Source organism: Agrilus planipennis, unplaced genomic scaffold (assembly GCF_000699045.2).
Source record: "Agrilus planipennis isolate EAB-ADULT unplaced genomic scaffold, Apla_2.0 scaffold183, whole genome shotgun sequence".
Lineage (NCBI taxonomy): Eukaryota > Metazoa > Arthropoda > Insecta > Coleoptera > Buprestidae > Agrilus > Agrilus planipennis.
Genome location: NW_020438983.1, coordinates 465612 through 483133, shown reverse-complemented (window position 1 = coordinate 483133; position 17522 = coordinate 465612). Strand labels below are relative to the sequence as shown.

The 17522-nt window shown below is 34.8% G+C and overlaps 1 protein-coding gene across 1 annotated transcript in view; it reads left to right on the top strand.

The window, feature by feature from the left end:
- The window catches only part of LOC108737784 (protein Fe65 homolog), an 86548-nt gene extending 72689 nt beyond the window's left edge, over positions 1–13859 (top strand). The window contains exons 4-13 of the mRNA XM_018470882.1: positions 3954–4031; positions 4489–4737; positions 7118–7316; positions 7375–7502; positions 7678–7683; positions 8457–8704; positions 10104–10306; positions 10368–10544; positions 12484–12654; positions 12932–13859. Coding sequence (XP_018326384.1) covers positions 3954–4031; positions 4489–4737; positions 7118–7316; positions 7375–7502; positions 7678–7683; positions 8457–8704; positions 10104–10306; positions 10368–10544; positions 12484–12633 — 1438 coding nt within the window. The 3' untranslated portion in view covers positions 12634–12654; positions 12932–13859. The remainder of the gene's footprint in view (positions 1–3953; positions 4032–4488; positions 4738–7117; positions 7317–7374; positions 7503–7677; positions 7684–8456; positions 8705–10103; positions 10307–10367; positions 10545–12483; positions 12655–12931) is intronic.
- The last annotated feature ends 3663 nt before the right edge of the window (positions 13860–17522 follow it).

Sequence of the window (17522 nt, the reverse complement as noted above, 5' to 3'; positions counted from 1 at the left end):
ACAAAAACGTCACGAATGTTTCAGATAAACAAATAAACAATTTAGTGCTACTAAACAAAATACTTTCGCTAGAGCCCTGACTGTGGATATGTATGAATGTTAATCGTAAATAAAGAAAAACTCAAATTCGCTTCTAGATCATGATACACATTACATTAGGCTTTATGATTTATTTCCAAAATCTGTAATAACTATGCTGATTTTTTATTCCAAAATAATTTTTTAAAAAAAACTGTACCTGGATCCTTTATTTACAATAATTTAAAATGAGCATATTAAAATATTTTTTAGATATAAAATAAAATAAACTATTACATTAAAAACTAAAATTAATCTAAAAAAAAAGCAGAAGAATTGTAAAACTTATTCGTTATACAATAGGACTTTAGTTCAAGTGAACAGTACTTATTTTATATAACTGACGTTTGTTTCGACATTTCCGTAATGACAATAAAATGTAACGAGGACAAAAAGTTGTGCTAATTATTCTCGCAATTAACAGCTAATTATTTGCACGTACACCATTAATGTTAATGGCTCTTATTTCCAGATTCAGGTCCTGTTATGTAATAAGCAAGTTTTTTTGCAATACAACATACAATCGTGAGAAACTTTTACATGTGCTTTATTTGCATATATGTATTTACATATGTACCTTTCCATTTATTTAGAAAATAAAATCCATTTTAACCTTAGCGATTGTTAAGTAAAAATATAAACGAGGGGCATACACAGAAAAATAATGCATATTTTTTAATGTTACCGGTACTGATAAATATTTATGTGAAATTGTAGGCTGTAGGGTAAAAACTCTATCCTTCTATTATTACAATCGCGTTTATTGTTATTTTGTTTATGTAGATACTAATAAAAAACAAAAGGGTATATAACTCATTTTAATTATTAAACTAAACGAACTTGTTTTAAAAGGGATACTCGTTATTACAAAAATTATAGAAAGAGTACATAGATATCGAAGGTTTAGAAAACAATACTGTAGTGTAGCAGTTCCCAATTTTTTTTAAACGGAGCCCTTATTGTCCCACCGTTTCTCGGCAGAACTCCATCTTAACAAAAAAAAACAGAAAATAGTTGGCAATAATTTTATGTTTCAGGCCTTTGGTATCTTTTTGTGTACATGTGAAGAATAAAATGTTGACATTTTTACTATATCATACAGCCCAGTTCTGAATTATTGTTTAATTACTAGAAAGCTCGCCTCACATCTGTAAGTCGATACAAACGGACCCAGAACCATAATTGCATTTATTTTTATAGTTTTATCCAGATTAGTGGCATCCAGTTCAATTTTGAATTTGTTTTTAGTGTAAACGTAAGCTAAAAAGCTCGTCTCTCATCTGCAAGTCGATACAAACAAGCACAGAACCATAATCGCATTCTCATCTTTAAGTACCATCCAAAAATCATTCAAATTTGATCAGCTTATAGTTTTATCCGCATCTGTAACATCCAAACAAGCTCTGAATTTGTTTTTAGTGAATGCGTAAGCTGCAAAGCTCGCCTTACATCTGTGAGTCGATTCAAATGGGCACAGAATCATAATAGCATTCTCATCTTTAAGTACGATCCGAAAGTCATTCAAATTTGAATCAGCTTATGGTTTTATCCACACTTATGGCTTCCAGACAAGCTGTGAATTTGTTTTTAGTGAAAGCTTAAGCTGCAAAGCTCGCCTCTCATCTGCAAGTTGATACTAACGGACACAGAACCATAATAGTATTCTCATCTTCAAGTACGATTCAAAAGTCATTCAAATTTGATCAGCTTAGAGTTTTATCCACATCTGTAGCATCCAAACAAACTCTGAATTTGTCTTTAGTGAAAGCGTAAGCTGCAAAGCTTGCCCCACATCTGTGAGTCGATTCAAAGGGGCACAAAATCATAATAGCATTCTCATTTTTAAGTACGATCCGAAAGTCATTCAAATTTGAATCAGCTTATGGTTTTATCCACACTTGTGGCTTCCAGACAAGCTCTGAATTTGTTTTTAGTGAAAGCTTAAGCTGCAAAGCTCGCCTCTCATCTGCAAGTTGATACAAACGGACATAGAACCATAATAGTATTCTCATCTTTAAGTGCGATCCGAAAGTCATTCAAATTTGAATCAGCTTATGGTTTTATCCACACTTGCGGCTTCCAGACAAGCTCTGAATTTGCTTTTAGTGAAAGCTTAAGCTGCAAAGCTCGCCTCTCATCTGCAAGTTGATACAAACGGACATAGAACCATAATAGTATTCTCATCTTCAAGTACGATTCAAAAGTCATTCAATTTTGATCAGCTTATAGTTTTATCCACGTCTGTAACATCCAAACAAGCTCTGAATTTGCTTTTAGTAAAAGCGTAAGCTGCAAAGCTCGCCCCACATCTGTAAGTCGATACAAACTGGCACAGAATCATAATAGTATTCTCATCTTTAAGTACGATCCAAAATTTCTTCAAATTTGAATCAGCTTATGGTTTTGTCGACATCTGTGGCTTCCAGACAAGCTGTGAATTTGTTTTTAGTGAAAGCTTAAGCTGCCAAGCTCTCCTCTCATCTGCAAATCGATACAAACGGACACAGAACCATAATAGCATTCTCATCTTTATGTACGATTCAAACTTGAATCAGCTTATGGTTTTACCCGCATTTATGGTGACTTAGAACTCATTTTCTATTTAACTTTGTATCTTTTTCATTAAATACTTTCAATCCAACATCCATTTGTTTTTTATCGTTAGTGAAGATATTTTGTCTCTCAGTGCAAACGTGGTTGTGATTCTTCCCAGTAAGGACCTGTTAATTAGGTCAAGTTTACCGAATATATCGGTCAAATAAGCCAATTTCATCTAGTTATATATTTCTTGCACAAAAATGTATGTTTTTATTTGGACAAAAACGTCATAAGTCGCGGAATCCCTCTGACTCATTCAAGGAATCCCGGGGTTCCACGGAACACCTTTAGGGAACCGCTATTGTAGCGTATAGTAGCAATTGCCTGATATTAATCAATTAATGCTATCCAGCAAGCTTGGTAATAAGTTCAAAATCGCGCTCTGAATTTGGTGATTTCAGTGAATTGCTAACCAAGAACTTAATGATCTTTAAAATGAATCGTTTCGTAGGCTTACAAACATTGGCGTTTTATTGATCACGTTGCTCACTGTCATTAATCATTTACACAACGTACATACATATGTATTTGTAACAAAGAGTCCATACTGAACTGATTTTCTCTTTTATAACATTCTCACATCTCGCCGTCAACGTAATTTTTAAATCATACGTATATTCACATGAACGTGGGTGAAATAAACTGTTATTTTCGAAACCATCTTCACATGCACAGCTTAACTGATTAATTATAAGTATGCAGTGTGATTCTCATCGCGAAAATTACCCAAGATGCTGGCTGCACTTCTCAGAATACAAATTACAGTCAGTGTTCACACTCAAATGACTCCTAATTCGAAAAAAAAAAAATGAAAGTCATACTACCAGGTTGCGTCAGGTTATTAGTAGCTCACAAAAGGAGAAAGAAATGTTCACACATTAAATTCCACTGCTACTACAATTATTAGTTAACGTAACAGCAATAAAATAGCATTACCGTTTAAACATTCCCCACACTTTTTGTCGTTTACCTTTCTACAATTACTTGGAAATTAATTTAAAATTGAGTAAAACCGCAAGACACGTAAACGAATTAAATAAAGCAATCTATTCAATAAATTCAAATAATTGTATAACTATCAACTATACAGGTACATTTTAGCCTTGATAAAGACTCTCAATAAGAGGCGAAACGTTGATGTTGGTTCTGTAACCAAAAAAAGACATTACTATCCTCATTGGTCTTGACTTTTTTTCGTAAATAAAGCAATTCTTTAGAGTTTGAAAAGTTCAGCGTTTTTGTTATAATCACCTGAATTTGCTATCCTTTTATTTCAGGAATGGGGAACGAAACGGAAATGCAATGTGTCGTTTAGATAACACTACTGATACAGAAGCATATTCTCCAAGAAAAAGGTACGCCATATTTACTCAAGTATACGCATGCAAAAGTACGCATCATTTAATTAAAATCAAGCCTTACAGTAATGAAATGAAAAATATCTTTGAACTATGTAGTGAAAATGATAAATACTCTAGTTTTCTTAATGTAGACATGTACGTATGTAAGCTTTTTTAANGTCACGTTCAACTATCGTCAGTAAACCGACTTTACAGACAACCGATTTTTGTTTAATTCTACATCTAAAGCGTATTCTATTTTAAGACATTTAAAGTTACTGTTATGTTTTTAGATTTTGAGGTTATCCAAAAATTTCGATTATTTATCATTCCATATAATATTGTATTTAGAATACTCGGCTTGACGCGATTTATTAATTTATGAATCCGTTAGTGTGAAATTATAATTTATTCCAGTGTACAAGCCTAATTCAGTGTAATAAAATATTTAACACAATCAGTGTTTGTGACTTTTAGATAACGATGGACCATATTACTGGCATATAAAAAGTGGGACCATACAACGTGAGCCGCCGTCTATACCAAATAGTAACAGGGTTGATCAGTTAAATACGAAAAGCAGCTTTAGTAAAGAAACCGAAAGTATTATATCAAAATTCGAAAATAGCATACTATCATCGTCCGTCACTAGAAGTAGTACCAGTTCAGCACTAGATTTAGAAGGTGATGAACGTAAACGAAAAGAGGAATTAACATTAAAGTAAGTTAAAAAAAACTACATAAACATTCAAAACCATCATTGCAATCGCTTTTTTAAACAAGATAATGCAACAATTCAAAACACACTCAATACTAGACTTAAATTGCAACTTATGCAACATTGATGTATACATCAACTGCTTATACCGATATTAACTTTATAGAAGTAATTCGCTATGTGCAAAAGTGACTGTGGCGCTGTCTGTGGCCAATTTTCAAACTTCGCAGTGATAAAATACATATGTATAGTACACGGAGAGAAAAATTTCAAAAAATTACTGTGCTCGTCTCCATGAAGTGAGTGCAAAAATCAGTATTGATAAAATTCAATATTACACCAATAATTTTTGTATGAGTAAACTTTACTAGAAAGATTAGGAATTTTCATTATGCTAGGATGAACATTTTTCCATTGTGAGTCAGAGGTACCCATATTATGAAAGAGTATGGTAATTTTTCTATGATTTTTCTCTCCGTGTAGAACTTGGTACCGGCGATATTTTGACGTAGTAACTAAGTGTCGTTATTAACGGAAATATTATTTGCTTGATGTAGAAACACAATTTGCACTAACTGTGTTGACTAGTAATGGAAATTAATGTCAATAAAGGCAATTGGGGTTGGGAACCTTTTTCACTTTACCGTCGACACCTCTCAATGGGTGAAAACACCGATCAAACTACGACGTTACATCCAATTTTCTTGGCGTTATTACGGGCATTTTTAGTTGTTAGTTCCAATAGTTTTAGTTGTCGTTATAACCGATGCTTGTTATAGCCAAATTTCACTGTATTTATATCCAAACATCATACTTGAGACAAATTATTTTATTAGTACGAATATAGAAATTCTTTATTTAAAGGTATTAGTAACTAACTTGAATAGAATGGATTGAGATTGTTTAGTGCGATTTATAAGATTGATTGGGTAAAATTAGTCCTTTAGTTTCACAATTCTTTTCCTTTCGTACGAAATATCAATTTGCCCACTCGTTTTGGTAATACCATTACAAAAAATGTTCGGACGTATATTTTTTGTACCAATTCCAAGAGTGCGAGTGGAATTCTCTCGTTTTCAGTTTAACGGAAAACCAGGCTCCGAAAGGGCACAACAAAACCAGCTGGAAACGGGAGGAGAGAGGCGAAGAAGCGGTCGACGACGAGGAAGAAGATGAAGAAGACGAGGATGATGAAGAAGATGAGGAAGAAGGCAGTGGCGTCCCTCATATCGCCGGCCAACTAAACAATGACCTATACGCAGTTCCCGTGAAAAGGCGCTCGCAGAGGCCTCAGGAGGCATCTGCGTCCCCCAATGAAGAACAAACTGACGAGACGCAATTGCCTCCGGGGTGGGAAAGACACGAGGGTAAGGTCACGTTGCCCCATCAGCGCGCTTTATATGTACACTTGACAGTCCCCCAGACAAGGGTGGAATTTGTGATATGTACTCATGACGCCGTTTGTTCCGCGTTTTCATTCCTCCGAAAAACTGAATACACGTTATATTAAAATCAAATAGAGAAATAATAATGTGGAAAACTCGCAGAATAATAATATGTTTTTAAACTCAATCATATTGTTTTCTTTTGTTATTTAACATAATCATAATGCATAATAATGAAAAATAAGGATATGTACTAAAATGAAATTTTGAAGTGGCAAATAATTACTTATTACCCTTGTAAGAAAGGCAACTATTAATTATTTGTTTAGTTTACATTTGTACCTAATTATTCAAGATTAAAATGCCAAGTGTCCGGATTTCTCTATCTAAAAGTTTTCAATTAGTAGATTCATAGTCTTATTTAACTTAATAGGAGTTTTCTGTTTTTGACGTGACAACGTCATATAATTCGATGGAGCGGCTGCACGCACGAAAAAACATGACTCATGCGGCGTTACCTCGCTCTGAGGCGTTCCATTTAAGGCTTGAAGTGCAAGCGAGAGCGCGGAACGAGCGACANACGAATAAAGTGCTTTCTGACGTGATGGCATAGTTTGCAGGATTAAACTTAATAAATTGTATTAAATAATTATTTCTTTGAGTGTGTACAATTTCTTAAGTAGTTAGATTTATTCACTGTAAAGTTTCTAAAACCGACACTTCAGGCGCTGGCGTCAACCTGCACATAGCGAATAACCCAAGTAGGAATACACAAAATATGCAAACTGATGATTTAAATTGTCCGTTTTTCTCTACTAATAATATTCTTTTTTGCAACGAACTATCTCAGCTTTGTAAAGATATACCTAACTCTATTTTTCAATAAATAATTGCTTTTTATGTTCAAACCAAACATTAAACATAATAAATGCACTTACCTTTACGCTGATCACTAAATGCATTGGAGGAAAGTGTGTAAATCTTTATCCTTCTTGTAGGAGACGTAGTTATCCGGCTAGGCCGGAACCTGAAACAAAAGAAAAACCCATTAGATTTGCAGTAAGATCTCTTGGGTGGGTTGAAATAGCAGAAGAAGATCTTACACCAGAAAGAAGCAGTAAAGCAGTAAATAAATGTATAGTCGACTTATCTTTAGGCAGAAATGATCTTTTGGATGTTGTTGGGAGATGGGGAGACGTAAGTGCTTGTTATTTTCTCTCGCATTCACGTTTATAGCATTAAATTATTGATTTAGGGGAAGGACTTGTTCATGGATTTAGATGAAGGGGCACTTAAACTAATTGACCCAGAAAATCTTAACGTACTTAACACTCAACCTATACATACAATCAGAGTCTGGGGAGTAGGACGAGATAATGGAAGGTAATCTTTCTTTAATTCATATTTGTGTATTGACGTATTAGTAGAAGTACTTGTTACTTGCTAGAAAATTGTAAATTTAATCTTTTCACTTAAAAAATTAGTTTCACGTAATTGCATTGTATAAAACTTGTATTTAAATTCGTCTTTCTTTTATGCTCTGCATTGTCCATCACAGAGAAAGGTAAATATATTTTTGTATCTAGTTATTCTGTACTGCTTTTTGATTTTTATTTTTTTAAAAAAGTACACATTCCCCATTAATTATTCGAAAAATAAATCCTTTACGTATTATATCGAATATCCGTTGTTTGTACATGCACTGAAAAGAAATTAACGAGCTTTCAGAAGTCGCTAAATTTACAGTCTAATTATAAGTAGACTTTCGCGAATATGTTCGAAAATTTTTAAATATTGTTATTAATTTGTTGAAGTAGCCGAACATTTCTTGTTTGGTTATAATGGTGAAACCAGAACGATGAAGATAATCGTAACAGTTGTCGAAACTTGAAAATTGATTCACACCACATCGTTTTAGGTTCGAGTCAAGCCTTAGCCGAGTAACGTAAATATGCGTATTTTCACGGCCCTAGCTAGCCAGTCGAAATTTGACACATCAAATACTGATTTTTGCTGTTTTATCTCGGTGTTAAAAATCGGTCTAGACTCTAGACTCGATGGTACGGACTGACACGCACACGGCACGGACCTGAAACGGTGTAGCGTGAACCACCCTCAACAGTATACAAGGAAAATCAATAAAAACGCCAAATTTAGCTACATTTCTTTGACTGTTAGAATGGATATACAATTCCTTTTGAATTAAACGTTATAAAACACCTATTGTTAATAAAAATTGCTTTCTTTTTTTAAGAAAAATAATGCCTGTAATACTCGGAAAATTGCCTTTCAAAAAAGAAAAGTATGTTCTGAAATAGTTTTCTTTGTTACCTGCAGAGACTTTGCTTACGTTGCAAGAGATAGGAGTACGCGGAAACACATGTGTCACGTTTTTCGGTGCGACATGCCAGCCAGAACAATCGCAAACACTTTACGGGATATTTGTAAGAAAATAATGATCGAACGTAGTCTACAGCAAAACTTGGCGAAGCCACTCGACATAAATGGTAGAGGACTTGCAAACAGACCAACGAACCTTCCTACTGAGCACAGAAGATCAAACAGAAACAGTCAAGCACTCATTAGTAAGTATTTACAACATGGATGCCTACAACATCGATTTCCTTTACAGCTTAATTCATTCGACAATGATGTTTCACGAAGAAGTTTTTACAAAAAACAGACAAAAATAAAAAAATATCCGATAATTCAAACAATAAACATCCACGCTTGCATTTGTAGCAGTAGGGAATCCTCTGGAATGTGCACTTCCTTTTTTACTTCATATATAAGGTTGTTTTAAATTAAGGATGAGGGTATTCACCGTACCGGTGACTACAAAGTTATTCATCGGTAGTGTATCGGTGGCTAAGAAGGTATTTACTGGTACAAACCATAGATACGCTAATTAAATCTATTTATGTAAACTAAATTAAAAATTTAATTTGATTATTATTATTAAATTAAATTATGTAAAATTAATGAAGCATGAATTCAAGGTTTTAATTCAAAGTCAATGGAACCAATAAAGAATTCTTTTTAGCAAGGTAGAGCTTTTCGTCACCGGTACAGTACCGATGAATAGCTTCTTAGTGGCCGGTTCGGTACCGGTGAATAAACACATTGTTAAATTAATCTTAAATACGAAATACTTTCCGACTTAGCTCAATCATTTCCAACCGGTACGGTATCGGTGAATAAATACATTGTTAAATGTTAAATCGAAATACTTTTCGACTTAGCTCAATCATTTCCAACCGGTACGGTACCGGTGAATAAACACATTGTTAAATTAATCTTAAATCCGAAATACTTTCCGGCTTAGCTCAATCATTTCCAACCGGTACGCTACCGGTGAATAAATACATTGTTAAATTAATCTTAAATACGAAATACTTTCCGGCTAGCTCAATCATTTCCAACCGGTACGGTACCGGTGAGTAAATACATTGTTAAATTAATCTTAAATACGAAATACTTTCCGGCTTAGCTCAATCATTTCTAACCAAAACGGTACCGGTGAATAAACCACATTGTTAAATTAATCTTAAATACGAAATACTTTCCGGCTTAGCTCAATCATTTCCAACCGGTACGCTACCGGTGAATAAATACATTGTTAAATTAATCTTAAATACGAAATACTTTCCGGCTAGCTCAATCATTTCCAACCGGTACGGTACCGGTGAGTAAATACATTGTTAAATTAATCTTAAATACGAAATACTTTCCGGCTTAGCTCAATCATTTCTAACCAAAACGGTACCGGTGAATAAACCACATTGTTAAATTAATCTTAAATACGAAATACTTTCCGGTTTAGCTCAATCATTTCCAACCGGTACGGTACCGGTGAATAAACACATTGTTAAATTAATCTTAAATATGAAATACTTTTCGACTTAGCTCAATCATTTTCAACCGGTACGGTACCGGTGAATAAATACATTGTTAAATGTTAAATCGAAATACTTTCCGACTTAGCTCAGTCATTTCCAACACCGATGGAAGAACCGAAAAAGGTTTTACGAGCGCAATACCTTGGCAGTATTCAAGTTACTCAAGCCACCGGAATGGATATTCTAAATGACGCTATCAGCCAGTTAGTTACAACAGTTCCCCAGCCACAATGGCTAGTAGTAAATGTAGCTATTGCTCCATCAATGATTTCGATCCAACAACCAAATGTAAGTCGAACCATTTTGAGACCAATTTCGAATACTGTACATACTGGTTTTTTTGTTGTAGGACGATAAATTATTAGTGGAATGCAGGGTTAGGTATTTGTCATTTTTGGGCATAGGGAAAAATGTTAAACAGTGTGCATTCATTATGCATACGGCCCAAGATATATTTATGGCGCACGTGTTTCATTGTGAACCGTCTTCAGGAGCTTTATGTAAAACAATAGAAGCTGCTTGTAAGGTAAGTACTTGATATTAATTTGTTCTGTTTATCATAAACTATCCTGTCTGTTTCTGAATAAATATGGTATTAATTATAATGGGTTAGAAAACAAATTGATAGTGTAATAATTATAACAATTGCACCCCCACAAATTTTCAAACAAAGCAAACAAAGCGATCATTAAAAATAACATTAGATATCAAAGGTTTGCGAACCGTTCGGTAGACCAATGTCTATTCGTCGACCAACGCATCTCGAATGAGCAAATACATATCATTGATCCTTTTAGTCGCTAACATTATATAGGGTGTCCCAGTTATAATAATTAATATTTATACCACAGATTCCTACGGACATTTGGAACATAAAATGTTATAACACTTTTGACTTTTGAAACAAAATAAAAAATTATAAAATTATAACAGTTTTGATGCCGGCCCTGCACAATCGCAAATTAATTACGATTGCCAGCTGATCGTAGAAAAATTCACCTTCAGTAGGTCGGAATCAGCTGCTTTTTGGGGTGATGTTATTGTTTATGTTTGGTATTAAGTTACGGATCAGCCGAAGAAAATGCACTCGCGTTAAGGTCCATTAGATGACTGAAACACGTTAGAAAAACTATGTACCTATCACAATCGAAAATCCCATGATCGTAAACTGAAGTGGACCTAATGTAGCCCATGACGTCGAGTATTATGTTATTTTAAATAGAAAAGAAATTTTAACAACTACGGAATAGTTAGAAGCGGTGCACAAACAACCCTCACCACCCAGCGTTTGGTAAAGGTTTGTAACATAACGTACTAGTGTACGAAAACAAATGTATGTGTTATGGTTGTAAAAGTTGAGACAAGATGCAGACCTACTTTGACCATTCACATGTGTTAAACGTTACTTTTGCCTGGCAGGGCTCATTAACCCCACGTGGGGTAATACAAGGATGTGTCCAGAAGGACCAAGTTGGTTATTTTGTTTTCATTAAATGTAAAAAGCTAAATATTGATATAACCTCGTATAATTACACTGCTGGAAGTGACTGGAATAAATACACATAATGTCGTAGTTTCTAACAGGTTGTTCAGTTTGCTTTGGATTGTTGTGGAATTTACTTGTTTGTTAGTGTTAGTTTATTTATTTAGTGGTCATTTCATAAAAGACTATTACAATAAGGACAATTAGTAGTGTGATAGTGCATTCTAGTAGGGTTCTTATTCAACCGTCAGTTGGTGGTGAGTTACATTACCAATGCCTATCGTATAATTCGAAATATTCCCGGTATCTTGGCCAAAATTCGCAGCAACTGGGTACGCCGCTGTCAGTGTTGCATTGAAGCGAATGGCGGACAATTTCAACATTTTTTATAAAAGGTACGCTTTTCTTTTTCACTTTTACCTTTTTTTTACAAGGTGGAAGTGCATTCGGCTTCTTCCCGGTAGGTACTTGTTACATCCACACTAGATCAGCTGAGCGACATTGGTCGCCTAGATCCAGGTCCGTAATGAAACAAATTGTACGTTCAAATTTACAAAGACGATTTGCAAGCTCAATTGTCACTGGATTGAAAAATTGTATAACACTTTTTTGTTGTATTTTGTGTCAGGAACCCATGGTTTTTTTTTTATTATTATAACTGGGACACCCTGTATAGGAGGTGGGAAAACTATATTACATGTGTCTTCAATACCCCATAATACCTAAGGACTGAGCAGATATTTTAGTTTGCTTATGGGCTGCAATGGCATAATAACAAATTGTGTTCATCGCTGTTTTAATGTACGTTTTCTCGATTGGAATTCATGATGAAATATCGGCAGTAAAAAATCATAATAATGTGTCAATTACGATTAAAAAATAAAGAGTACCTACTAATTTTGAAATTGTGCTTTCCAAACGGCTGATTAGAACAATTCGGTACTGTTATTAGGTTGTAAATAGATTTTTTCTAAACTTTCAGTTACGTTATCAAAAATGTTTGGATGCACATCCTCAAGGATTTGGGAGAACACAGCAGTGTATTCAAACACCCAGCAGAAGTTTTGGAGCTGCCCTTAAGTCTATAGTTGGTTCTCTAACTGGAAGGAAAAGCAAAAGTGCAGAATCCTGAGACGAGGTCCAGTCTCTGCAGGTAAGCTGCTTCGTCCCAACAAGTTCCACTTTATATGCACATTTTCATAATGGTATATCATGTATCTACGATTCACCCCTTTTTCATCTCTTACCGAGACTCGTTCAAGATAAACTATTTCAATTATAAATACATAGTATTTACAAAATTTGATTGAAATCAATAAGCAATACTCCATAATTTTCACTTCAGTTCTGGATTCGCCAGAGTGCAGTGGACGATCTGCAACTACCTTCACAGTTTTCTTCTTCAGATCCTTTAGCGTAGTTTATTTCAGGATCTCTGGCTGTTGCCTGCAGAGCGGGAAATCATCAAACATAGACACTTGCAATCGCCAATAACTCTAAGACATTTCAGCATGCCGTCGGCGCAAGTGCGATCTCTGTTATCACCGTCACTCGACGCAAGAAGACTTTATCTTGCCCGATGGGATTCTGGCAGTTAAACATCAGGATAAAAAAATTTACACTAGTCGACCACTTGTTGTGACAGTGATACTGAAACAGTGACATTTAGATCTCCAAAACTAACTTACAATAAAACTGTCGGAAGTGCACGGAAAGGTGAATCGAATGTGTGTCTATTTTTTTGCTTTATTGCTTCTACGAAATCCAAAAAATTGGAGTAGATGGTCAAATAAAAATAGTATTGTCACGTTGTCATTTTCCGTATATATCTACATATCTGTACATATGTGGATATAGATATAACTACTAGATGTAAAGGGTTACGTTGTGTTGTTTCTGAATGGGTAGTATTGCCACCTAAAGAGTCTCGCCTTTTGAAACAAACATTTGGCACGCTATTTGTAGATATTCTTTCTTTATTCAAATTAGAAGTACACAATGGGCAATTAAAAGCAGTATTAAGGAAAACCCGTGTGGGCCGAGGTCCGTGCACGTATTCAACTTTCAAACCCAAGAAAATTTCACCCTATGGACGAGTTGTAGTGAAAAATAGCATTTGCAGAGAACGAATTAAACATGCGGTCTAAGATATTTCTTGCTTTCCTTACTCTCCTGCGTAGGGGGAGAACATATACGTATACTTCTATAATCAAGGAACTAATGCGTCCTAGATTATATGCAACATGAAAGCTACAAGAGTGTGGCCCACCACTGACCCAACCAGAGAAGAGAGACTAGTATAGAAGTCCAATACTGGGTTAATAATCCGGACTTCGTTTCGGATAACATGTCGGTAAATCTCGAAGCTTCTGTCATCCGACCGGTAGTTGTCGCTTCGGAAAATCAACCTTTTTTTTTTTCTTTACAAACTTGGCTTACAACAGCAAAGTAAAAAGACTTATGCGTTCTATGATCCCACCACTTCTACTATTTACCCCTGCCATTACTGCGTTCACTCTTTGCTCCGACTCAATACAGCGTTGAGGCGCTCATTTTCATAGCAACGCCATCTCCTGGTTCTATTTAGAATTTCTTACTCACGTTTTAGTCCTCCATTTGAATTGGACTTCTATACTAGTCTCTCTTCTCTGANCGGCTGGGGTCCCACAAGGTTCAAAGCTGTCACCTCTTCTGTTCAAACTTTTCTGGACAGACATGCCGTCCCACCTCTCGATCGTCACAGCTCTCTACGCCGATGACATAGCCCTCATAAACTCAGCCCAAAAGTTTATATACCTGCTACTAAATTGGTACCGAATGATGGAAACTGTCCATTAACGAGGCCAAGTCGGAAGCAATTTTCTTCTCCCGTAAGACCCGAAAACCTCCCGCCATCACCGCTAAGAACCACCGTATCAAATGGAGCAACTCTGTTACTTATCTCGGCGTCGTCTTCGACAGAACACTGGCATGGCGGAGGCACATCCTTAGCACCGGTGCCAAGGCCCTAGCCGTCTTTATCTCCCTCAAGCCCTTCTTCCGAAACAACTCCATCTCCCGCCAAATTAAAATTCGTGCGTTCAACGCAATTATCAGAAGCATTTGCTCCTACGCCATCCCCATTTGGGGCAGTGCCGATTCCCGCCGCCTACAAATTCCTCAAGGCACTTAAATGCGGATTCTTCGTATCGCATTCAACTATTCCTGGTTCATAAGAAACATCCAAATTCTGAAAGAAACTGGTCTACCTTCACCCTCTGAGGCTGCAGTTAAGTTCGCGGCTAATCCCCGGCCCCAGTGTCAGGTCACCCAAACCCACCCATCTAGACACTTGCCGGCTATAATGAAATGTCTTCGTTCTAGCTCGCTTTTGATTAAATATTAAATACCACCCACATCAACGTAATGTCCTAAACCAATCAGCAATCATTAAAGCCCCGTTCAAAAAAATCGTTTAAACAATGAATCAATCAAATTGTAATTCTTTGCTAACGGATTTTCAGAGAGACGGTTGAATGTTTATAAATACTAAAAATATCAACAGCGTTTATTAGCCGGAAGTAAGGTGACAAATCACTAATTTAGCAACAAAAGCCATGTGAATTGTAACAAACGCCTGTCTTTTCCTCATTTTCTATCAAAATGACCCTTATCTCTAAAATTCCAATTTAATTATATTATAAGCCTCATCGTTTTACCTACTTCTTTCTTCATCTTTTCTTCTACTTCTTTACACTTCATATTATGTTCCTTAACTTCCCTACACTTCCTAATTTCCCACTTTATAGCCTAATATCATTTTTGCCCTTCTTCGTCTGTCCTTTTTTGTATTTCCTCCTCTCTTCTATTAATCTTACAATCTCCACAAACAATAAATAAAATAAATAATTAACGATACCAACTGATAATAATTAAATGTATGAGTTTAATGGTTCGAGGTGTTACACGTTAGTTACCGGTAAACAATTGCTTGCAGCTAAATGGGGGGCATATTTTCGTGTATATTCAGACATTTAAAAATTCGTAACTCGAAAAGTATTAACTTTACAAAAAAGATAACTTCAGACCTTTTTTATCGAGTTTAAACCAAAGAATTAAAAAAAATGTTTCGACCAAAAAATTTATTTTTAATTGGGTTACCGACTGGAAACCTATATCGTTGTATTCATGAGAATCTTCTAATCCAAATTGCGTAAAAAAAATTAATCCAAATAATTTTTCCCACTCACGTGCCCATTTTGCCTGGACTAAATAAAAAGAAGTATATTATACATATAAATAAGTTCCGCTACTTACGGTGTCGTGTGCTTAAAGCGGTCACGACTTCTAGTCATACGCGCAGATGTTCAAAAAGAAAAAAAAAATAAGAAAATAATAAAACGTAATGTTGACGCCTCTTTTTGAAATTAAACCATTCGCTTTGTACATGTGAATTGGAAAACAATTGTTAGGAAGCGTTGTAGATATTCTTCTGTGCGCACAAAGGTTCTAGTACATACTACTTAATTTTTAAGTTTTCACACGTAGAGATTGAGAATAAATCGAAATGAAAGTCATTTAAAAAATGGGATTTAGACAGGGTATTGCTAGTTCAATTGAGGAATCATTAAAATGGTAATAGATAAGATAGTAAATGTAATTTACACGTAATGTGTATGACATTACTTGCGTGAATGCTATAATATATTTTTGAGAGCCGGTTTGCAATTTCGATTATTATCATTAGTGATTATTTTAAACAGTGTTAATGCAATGCTTATCATCCAGGTCAGTACAGAGTTTTTAATTAAATGAACGTGACTGTTTTCGTTTTTAAACCCCATTAAACAACATAAACAGTTCCTGGTTCTACTATTTGTTAATTACGAGACGTGACTTAAGTTTTATAAATAATAAGCATAAATAAAGGAAAAATGGTTTATAATGTTTCAGAAAAATTTTAATTATAAACTTTACAGTCGTTTCGACTGTCGAGTGATTAGGACTTTGTCAAGAGTAAGTGAACAGAAGTAGAAATAATTCCGGTATTCAGTCTATTGTACTTTTATTGCGGAAAATTATAATATTATTTCTATTTTGATAACGACTTAATCAGTAAAAACAACTGCAGAGTTTATACAAGAAATGAAACCTGTTTTGAAACATTATTTTTTTATTATGTTTGAAATAGAAAATAAAGATGTAAACTGAATCAAATTTGGGTTATGTAGGTAATTTTCATGAAATTGTATTATTTTAAGATCCGCAGCATGAGTTACCAACAAGTTCTTAAATTTTAAAATAAAAATAACCGAATAAATATTATGTTAACTAATGAGGATAAATAAAGTAATCTGAAAGTATGCTACGAACCTTTTGCTCTCAAGACCATGTAAATATGCCTTTCTTGTACATTGTAAGTTTTCGACTTGTTAATCATGTATGTTACTATTGGATTTGAGCTACCTACGCATTATCCGATCAATAAATGATAAATTATGGATTGTTTTCCTAGTGTGCTCTGTACTAATTGTCGTTTCGTTCGAGTCTCTTTAAGTAAGATAGTATTTTTATAAGGAACGTAGTCATAGATCGGGCAAATACCTAACTTCAATTATTATGGATGTAATGTGCAAGCTGCCGCTTATTTCTAATATACGTTGCAGATTTATACCTTCATTCCGACTTGACTTATTCTGTTAAGGAAATTAATATTCGATGAAAACTGTAAGGATTTATATGATAATCACACAGAATAGCTTGCAATTTTTTTGTTACTCGAATGCCTAAATAAAGAGAAATTACCTACTGTCATCGTGTTTTACTTTTTAACCGACATCAAAAAAAAAAAGATCTCAAATCGTCGGATTTTTTTATGTATGTTCCCGATTACTTGAAAACGCCAGGATAATTCGAGAAATTCTTTTTTTATTGAAAAGTGAGAATCTGATGATGGGATCCCAGAAAAATCGAGGGCAACCCTAAAATTTTATAGAGACGCATAATGTGCTTTATTATTTTTCTATTTTCTAAAATTGCGTC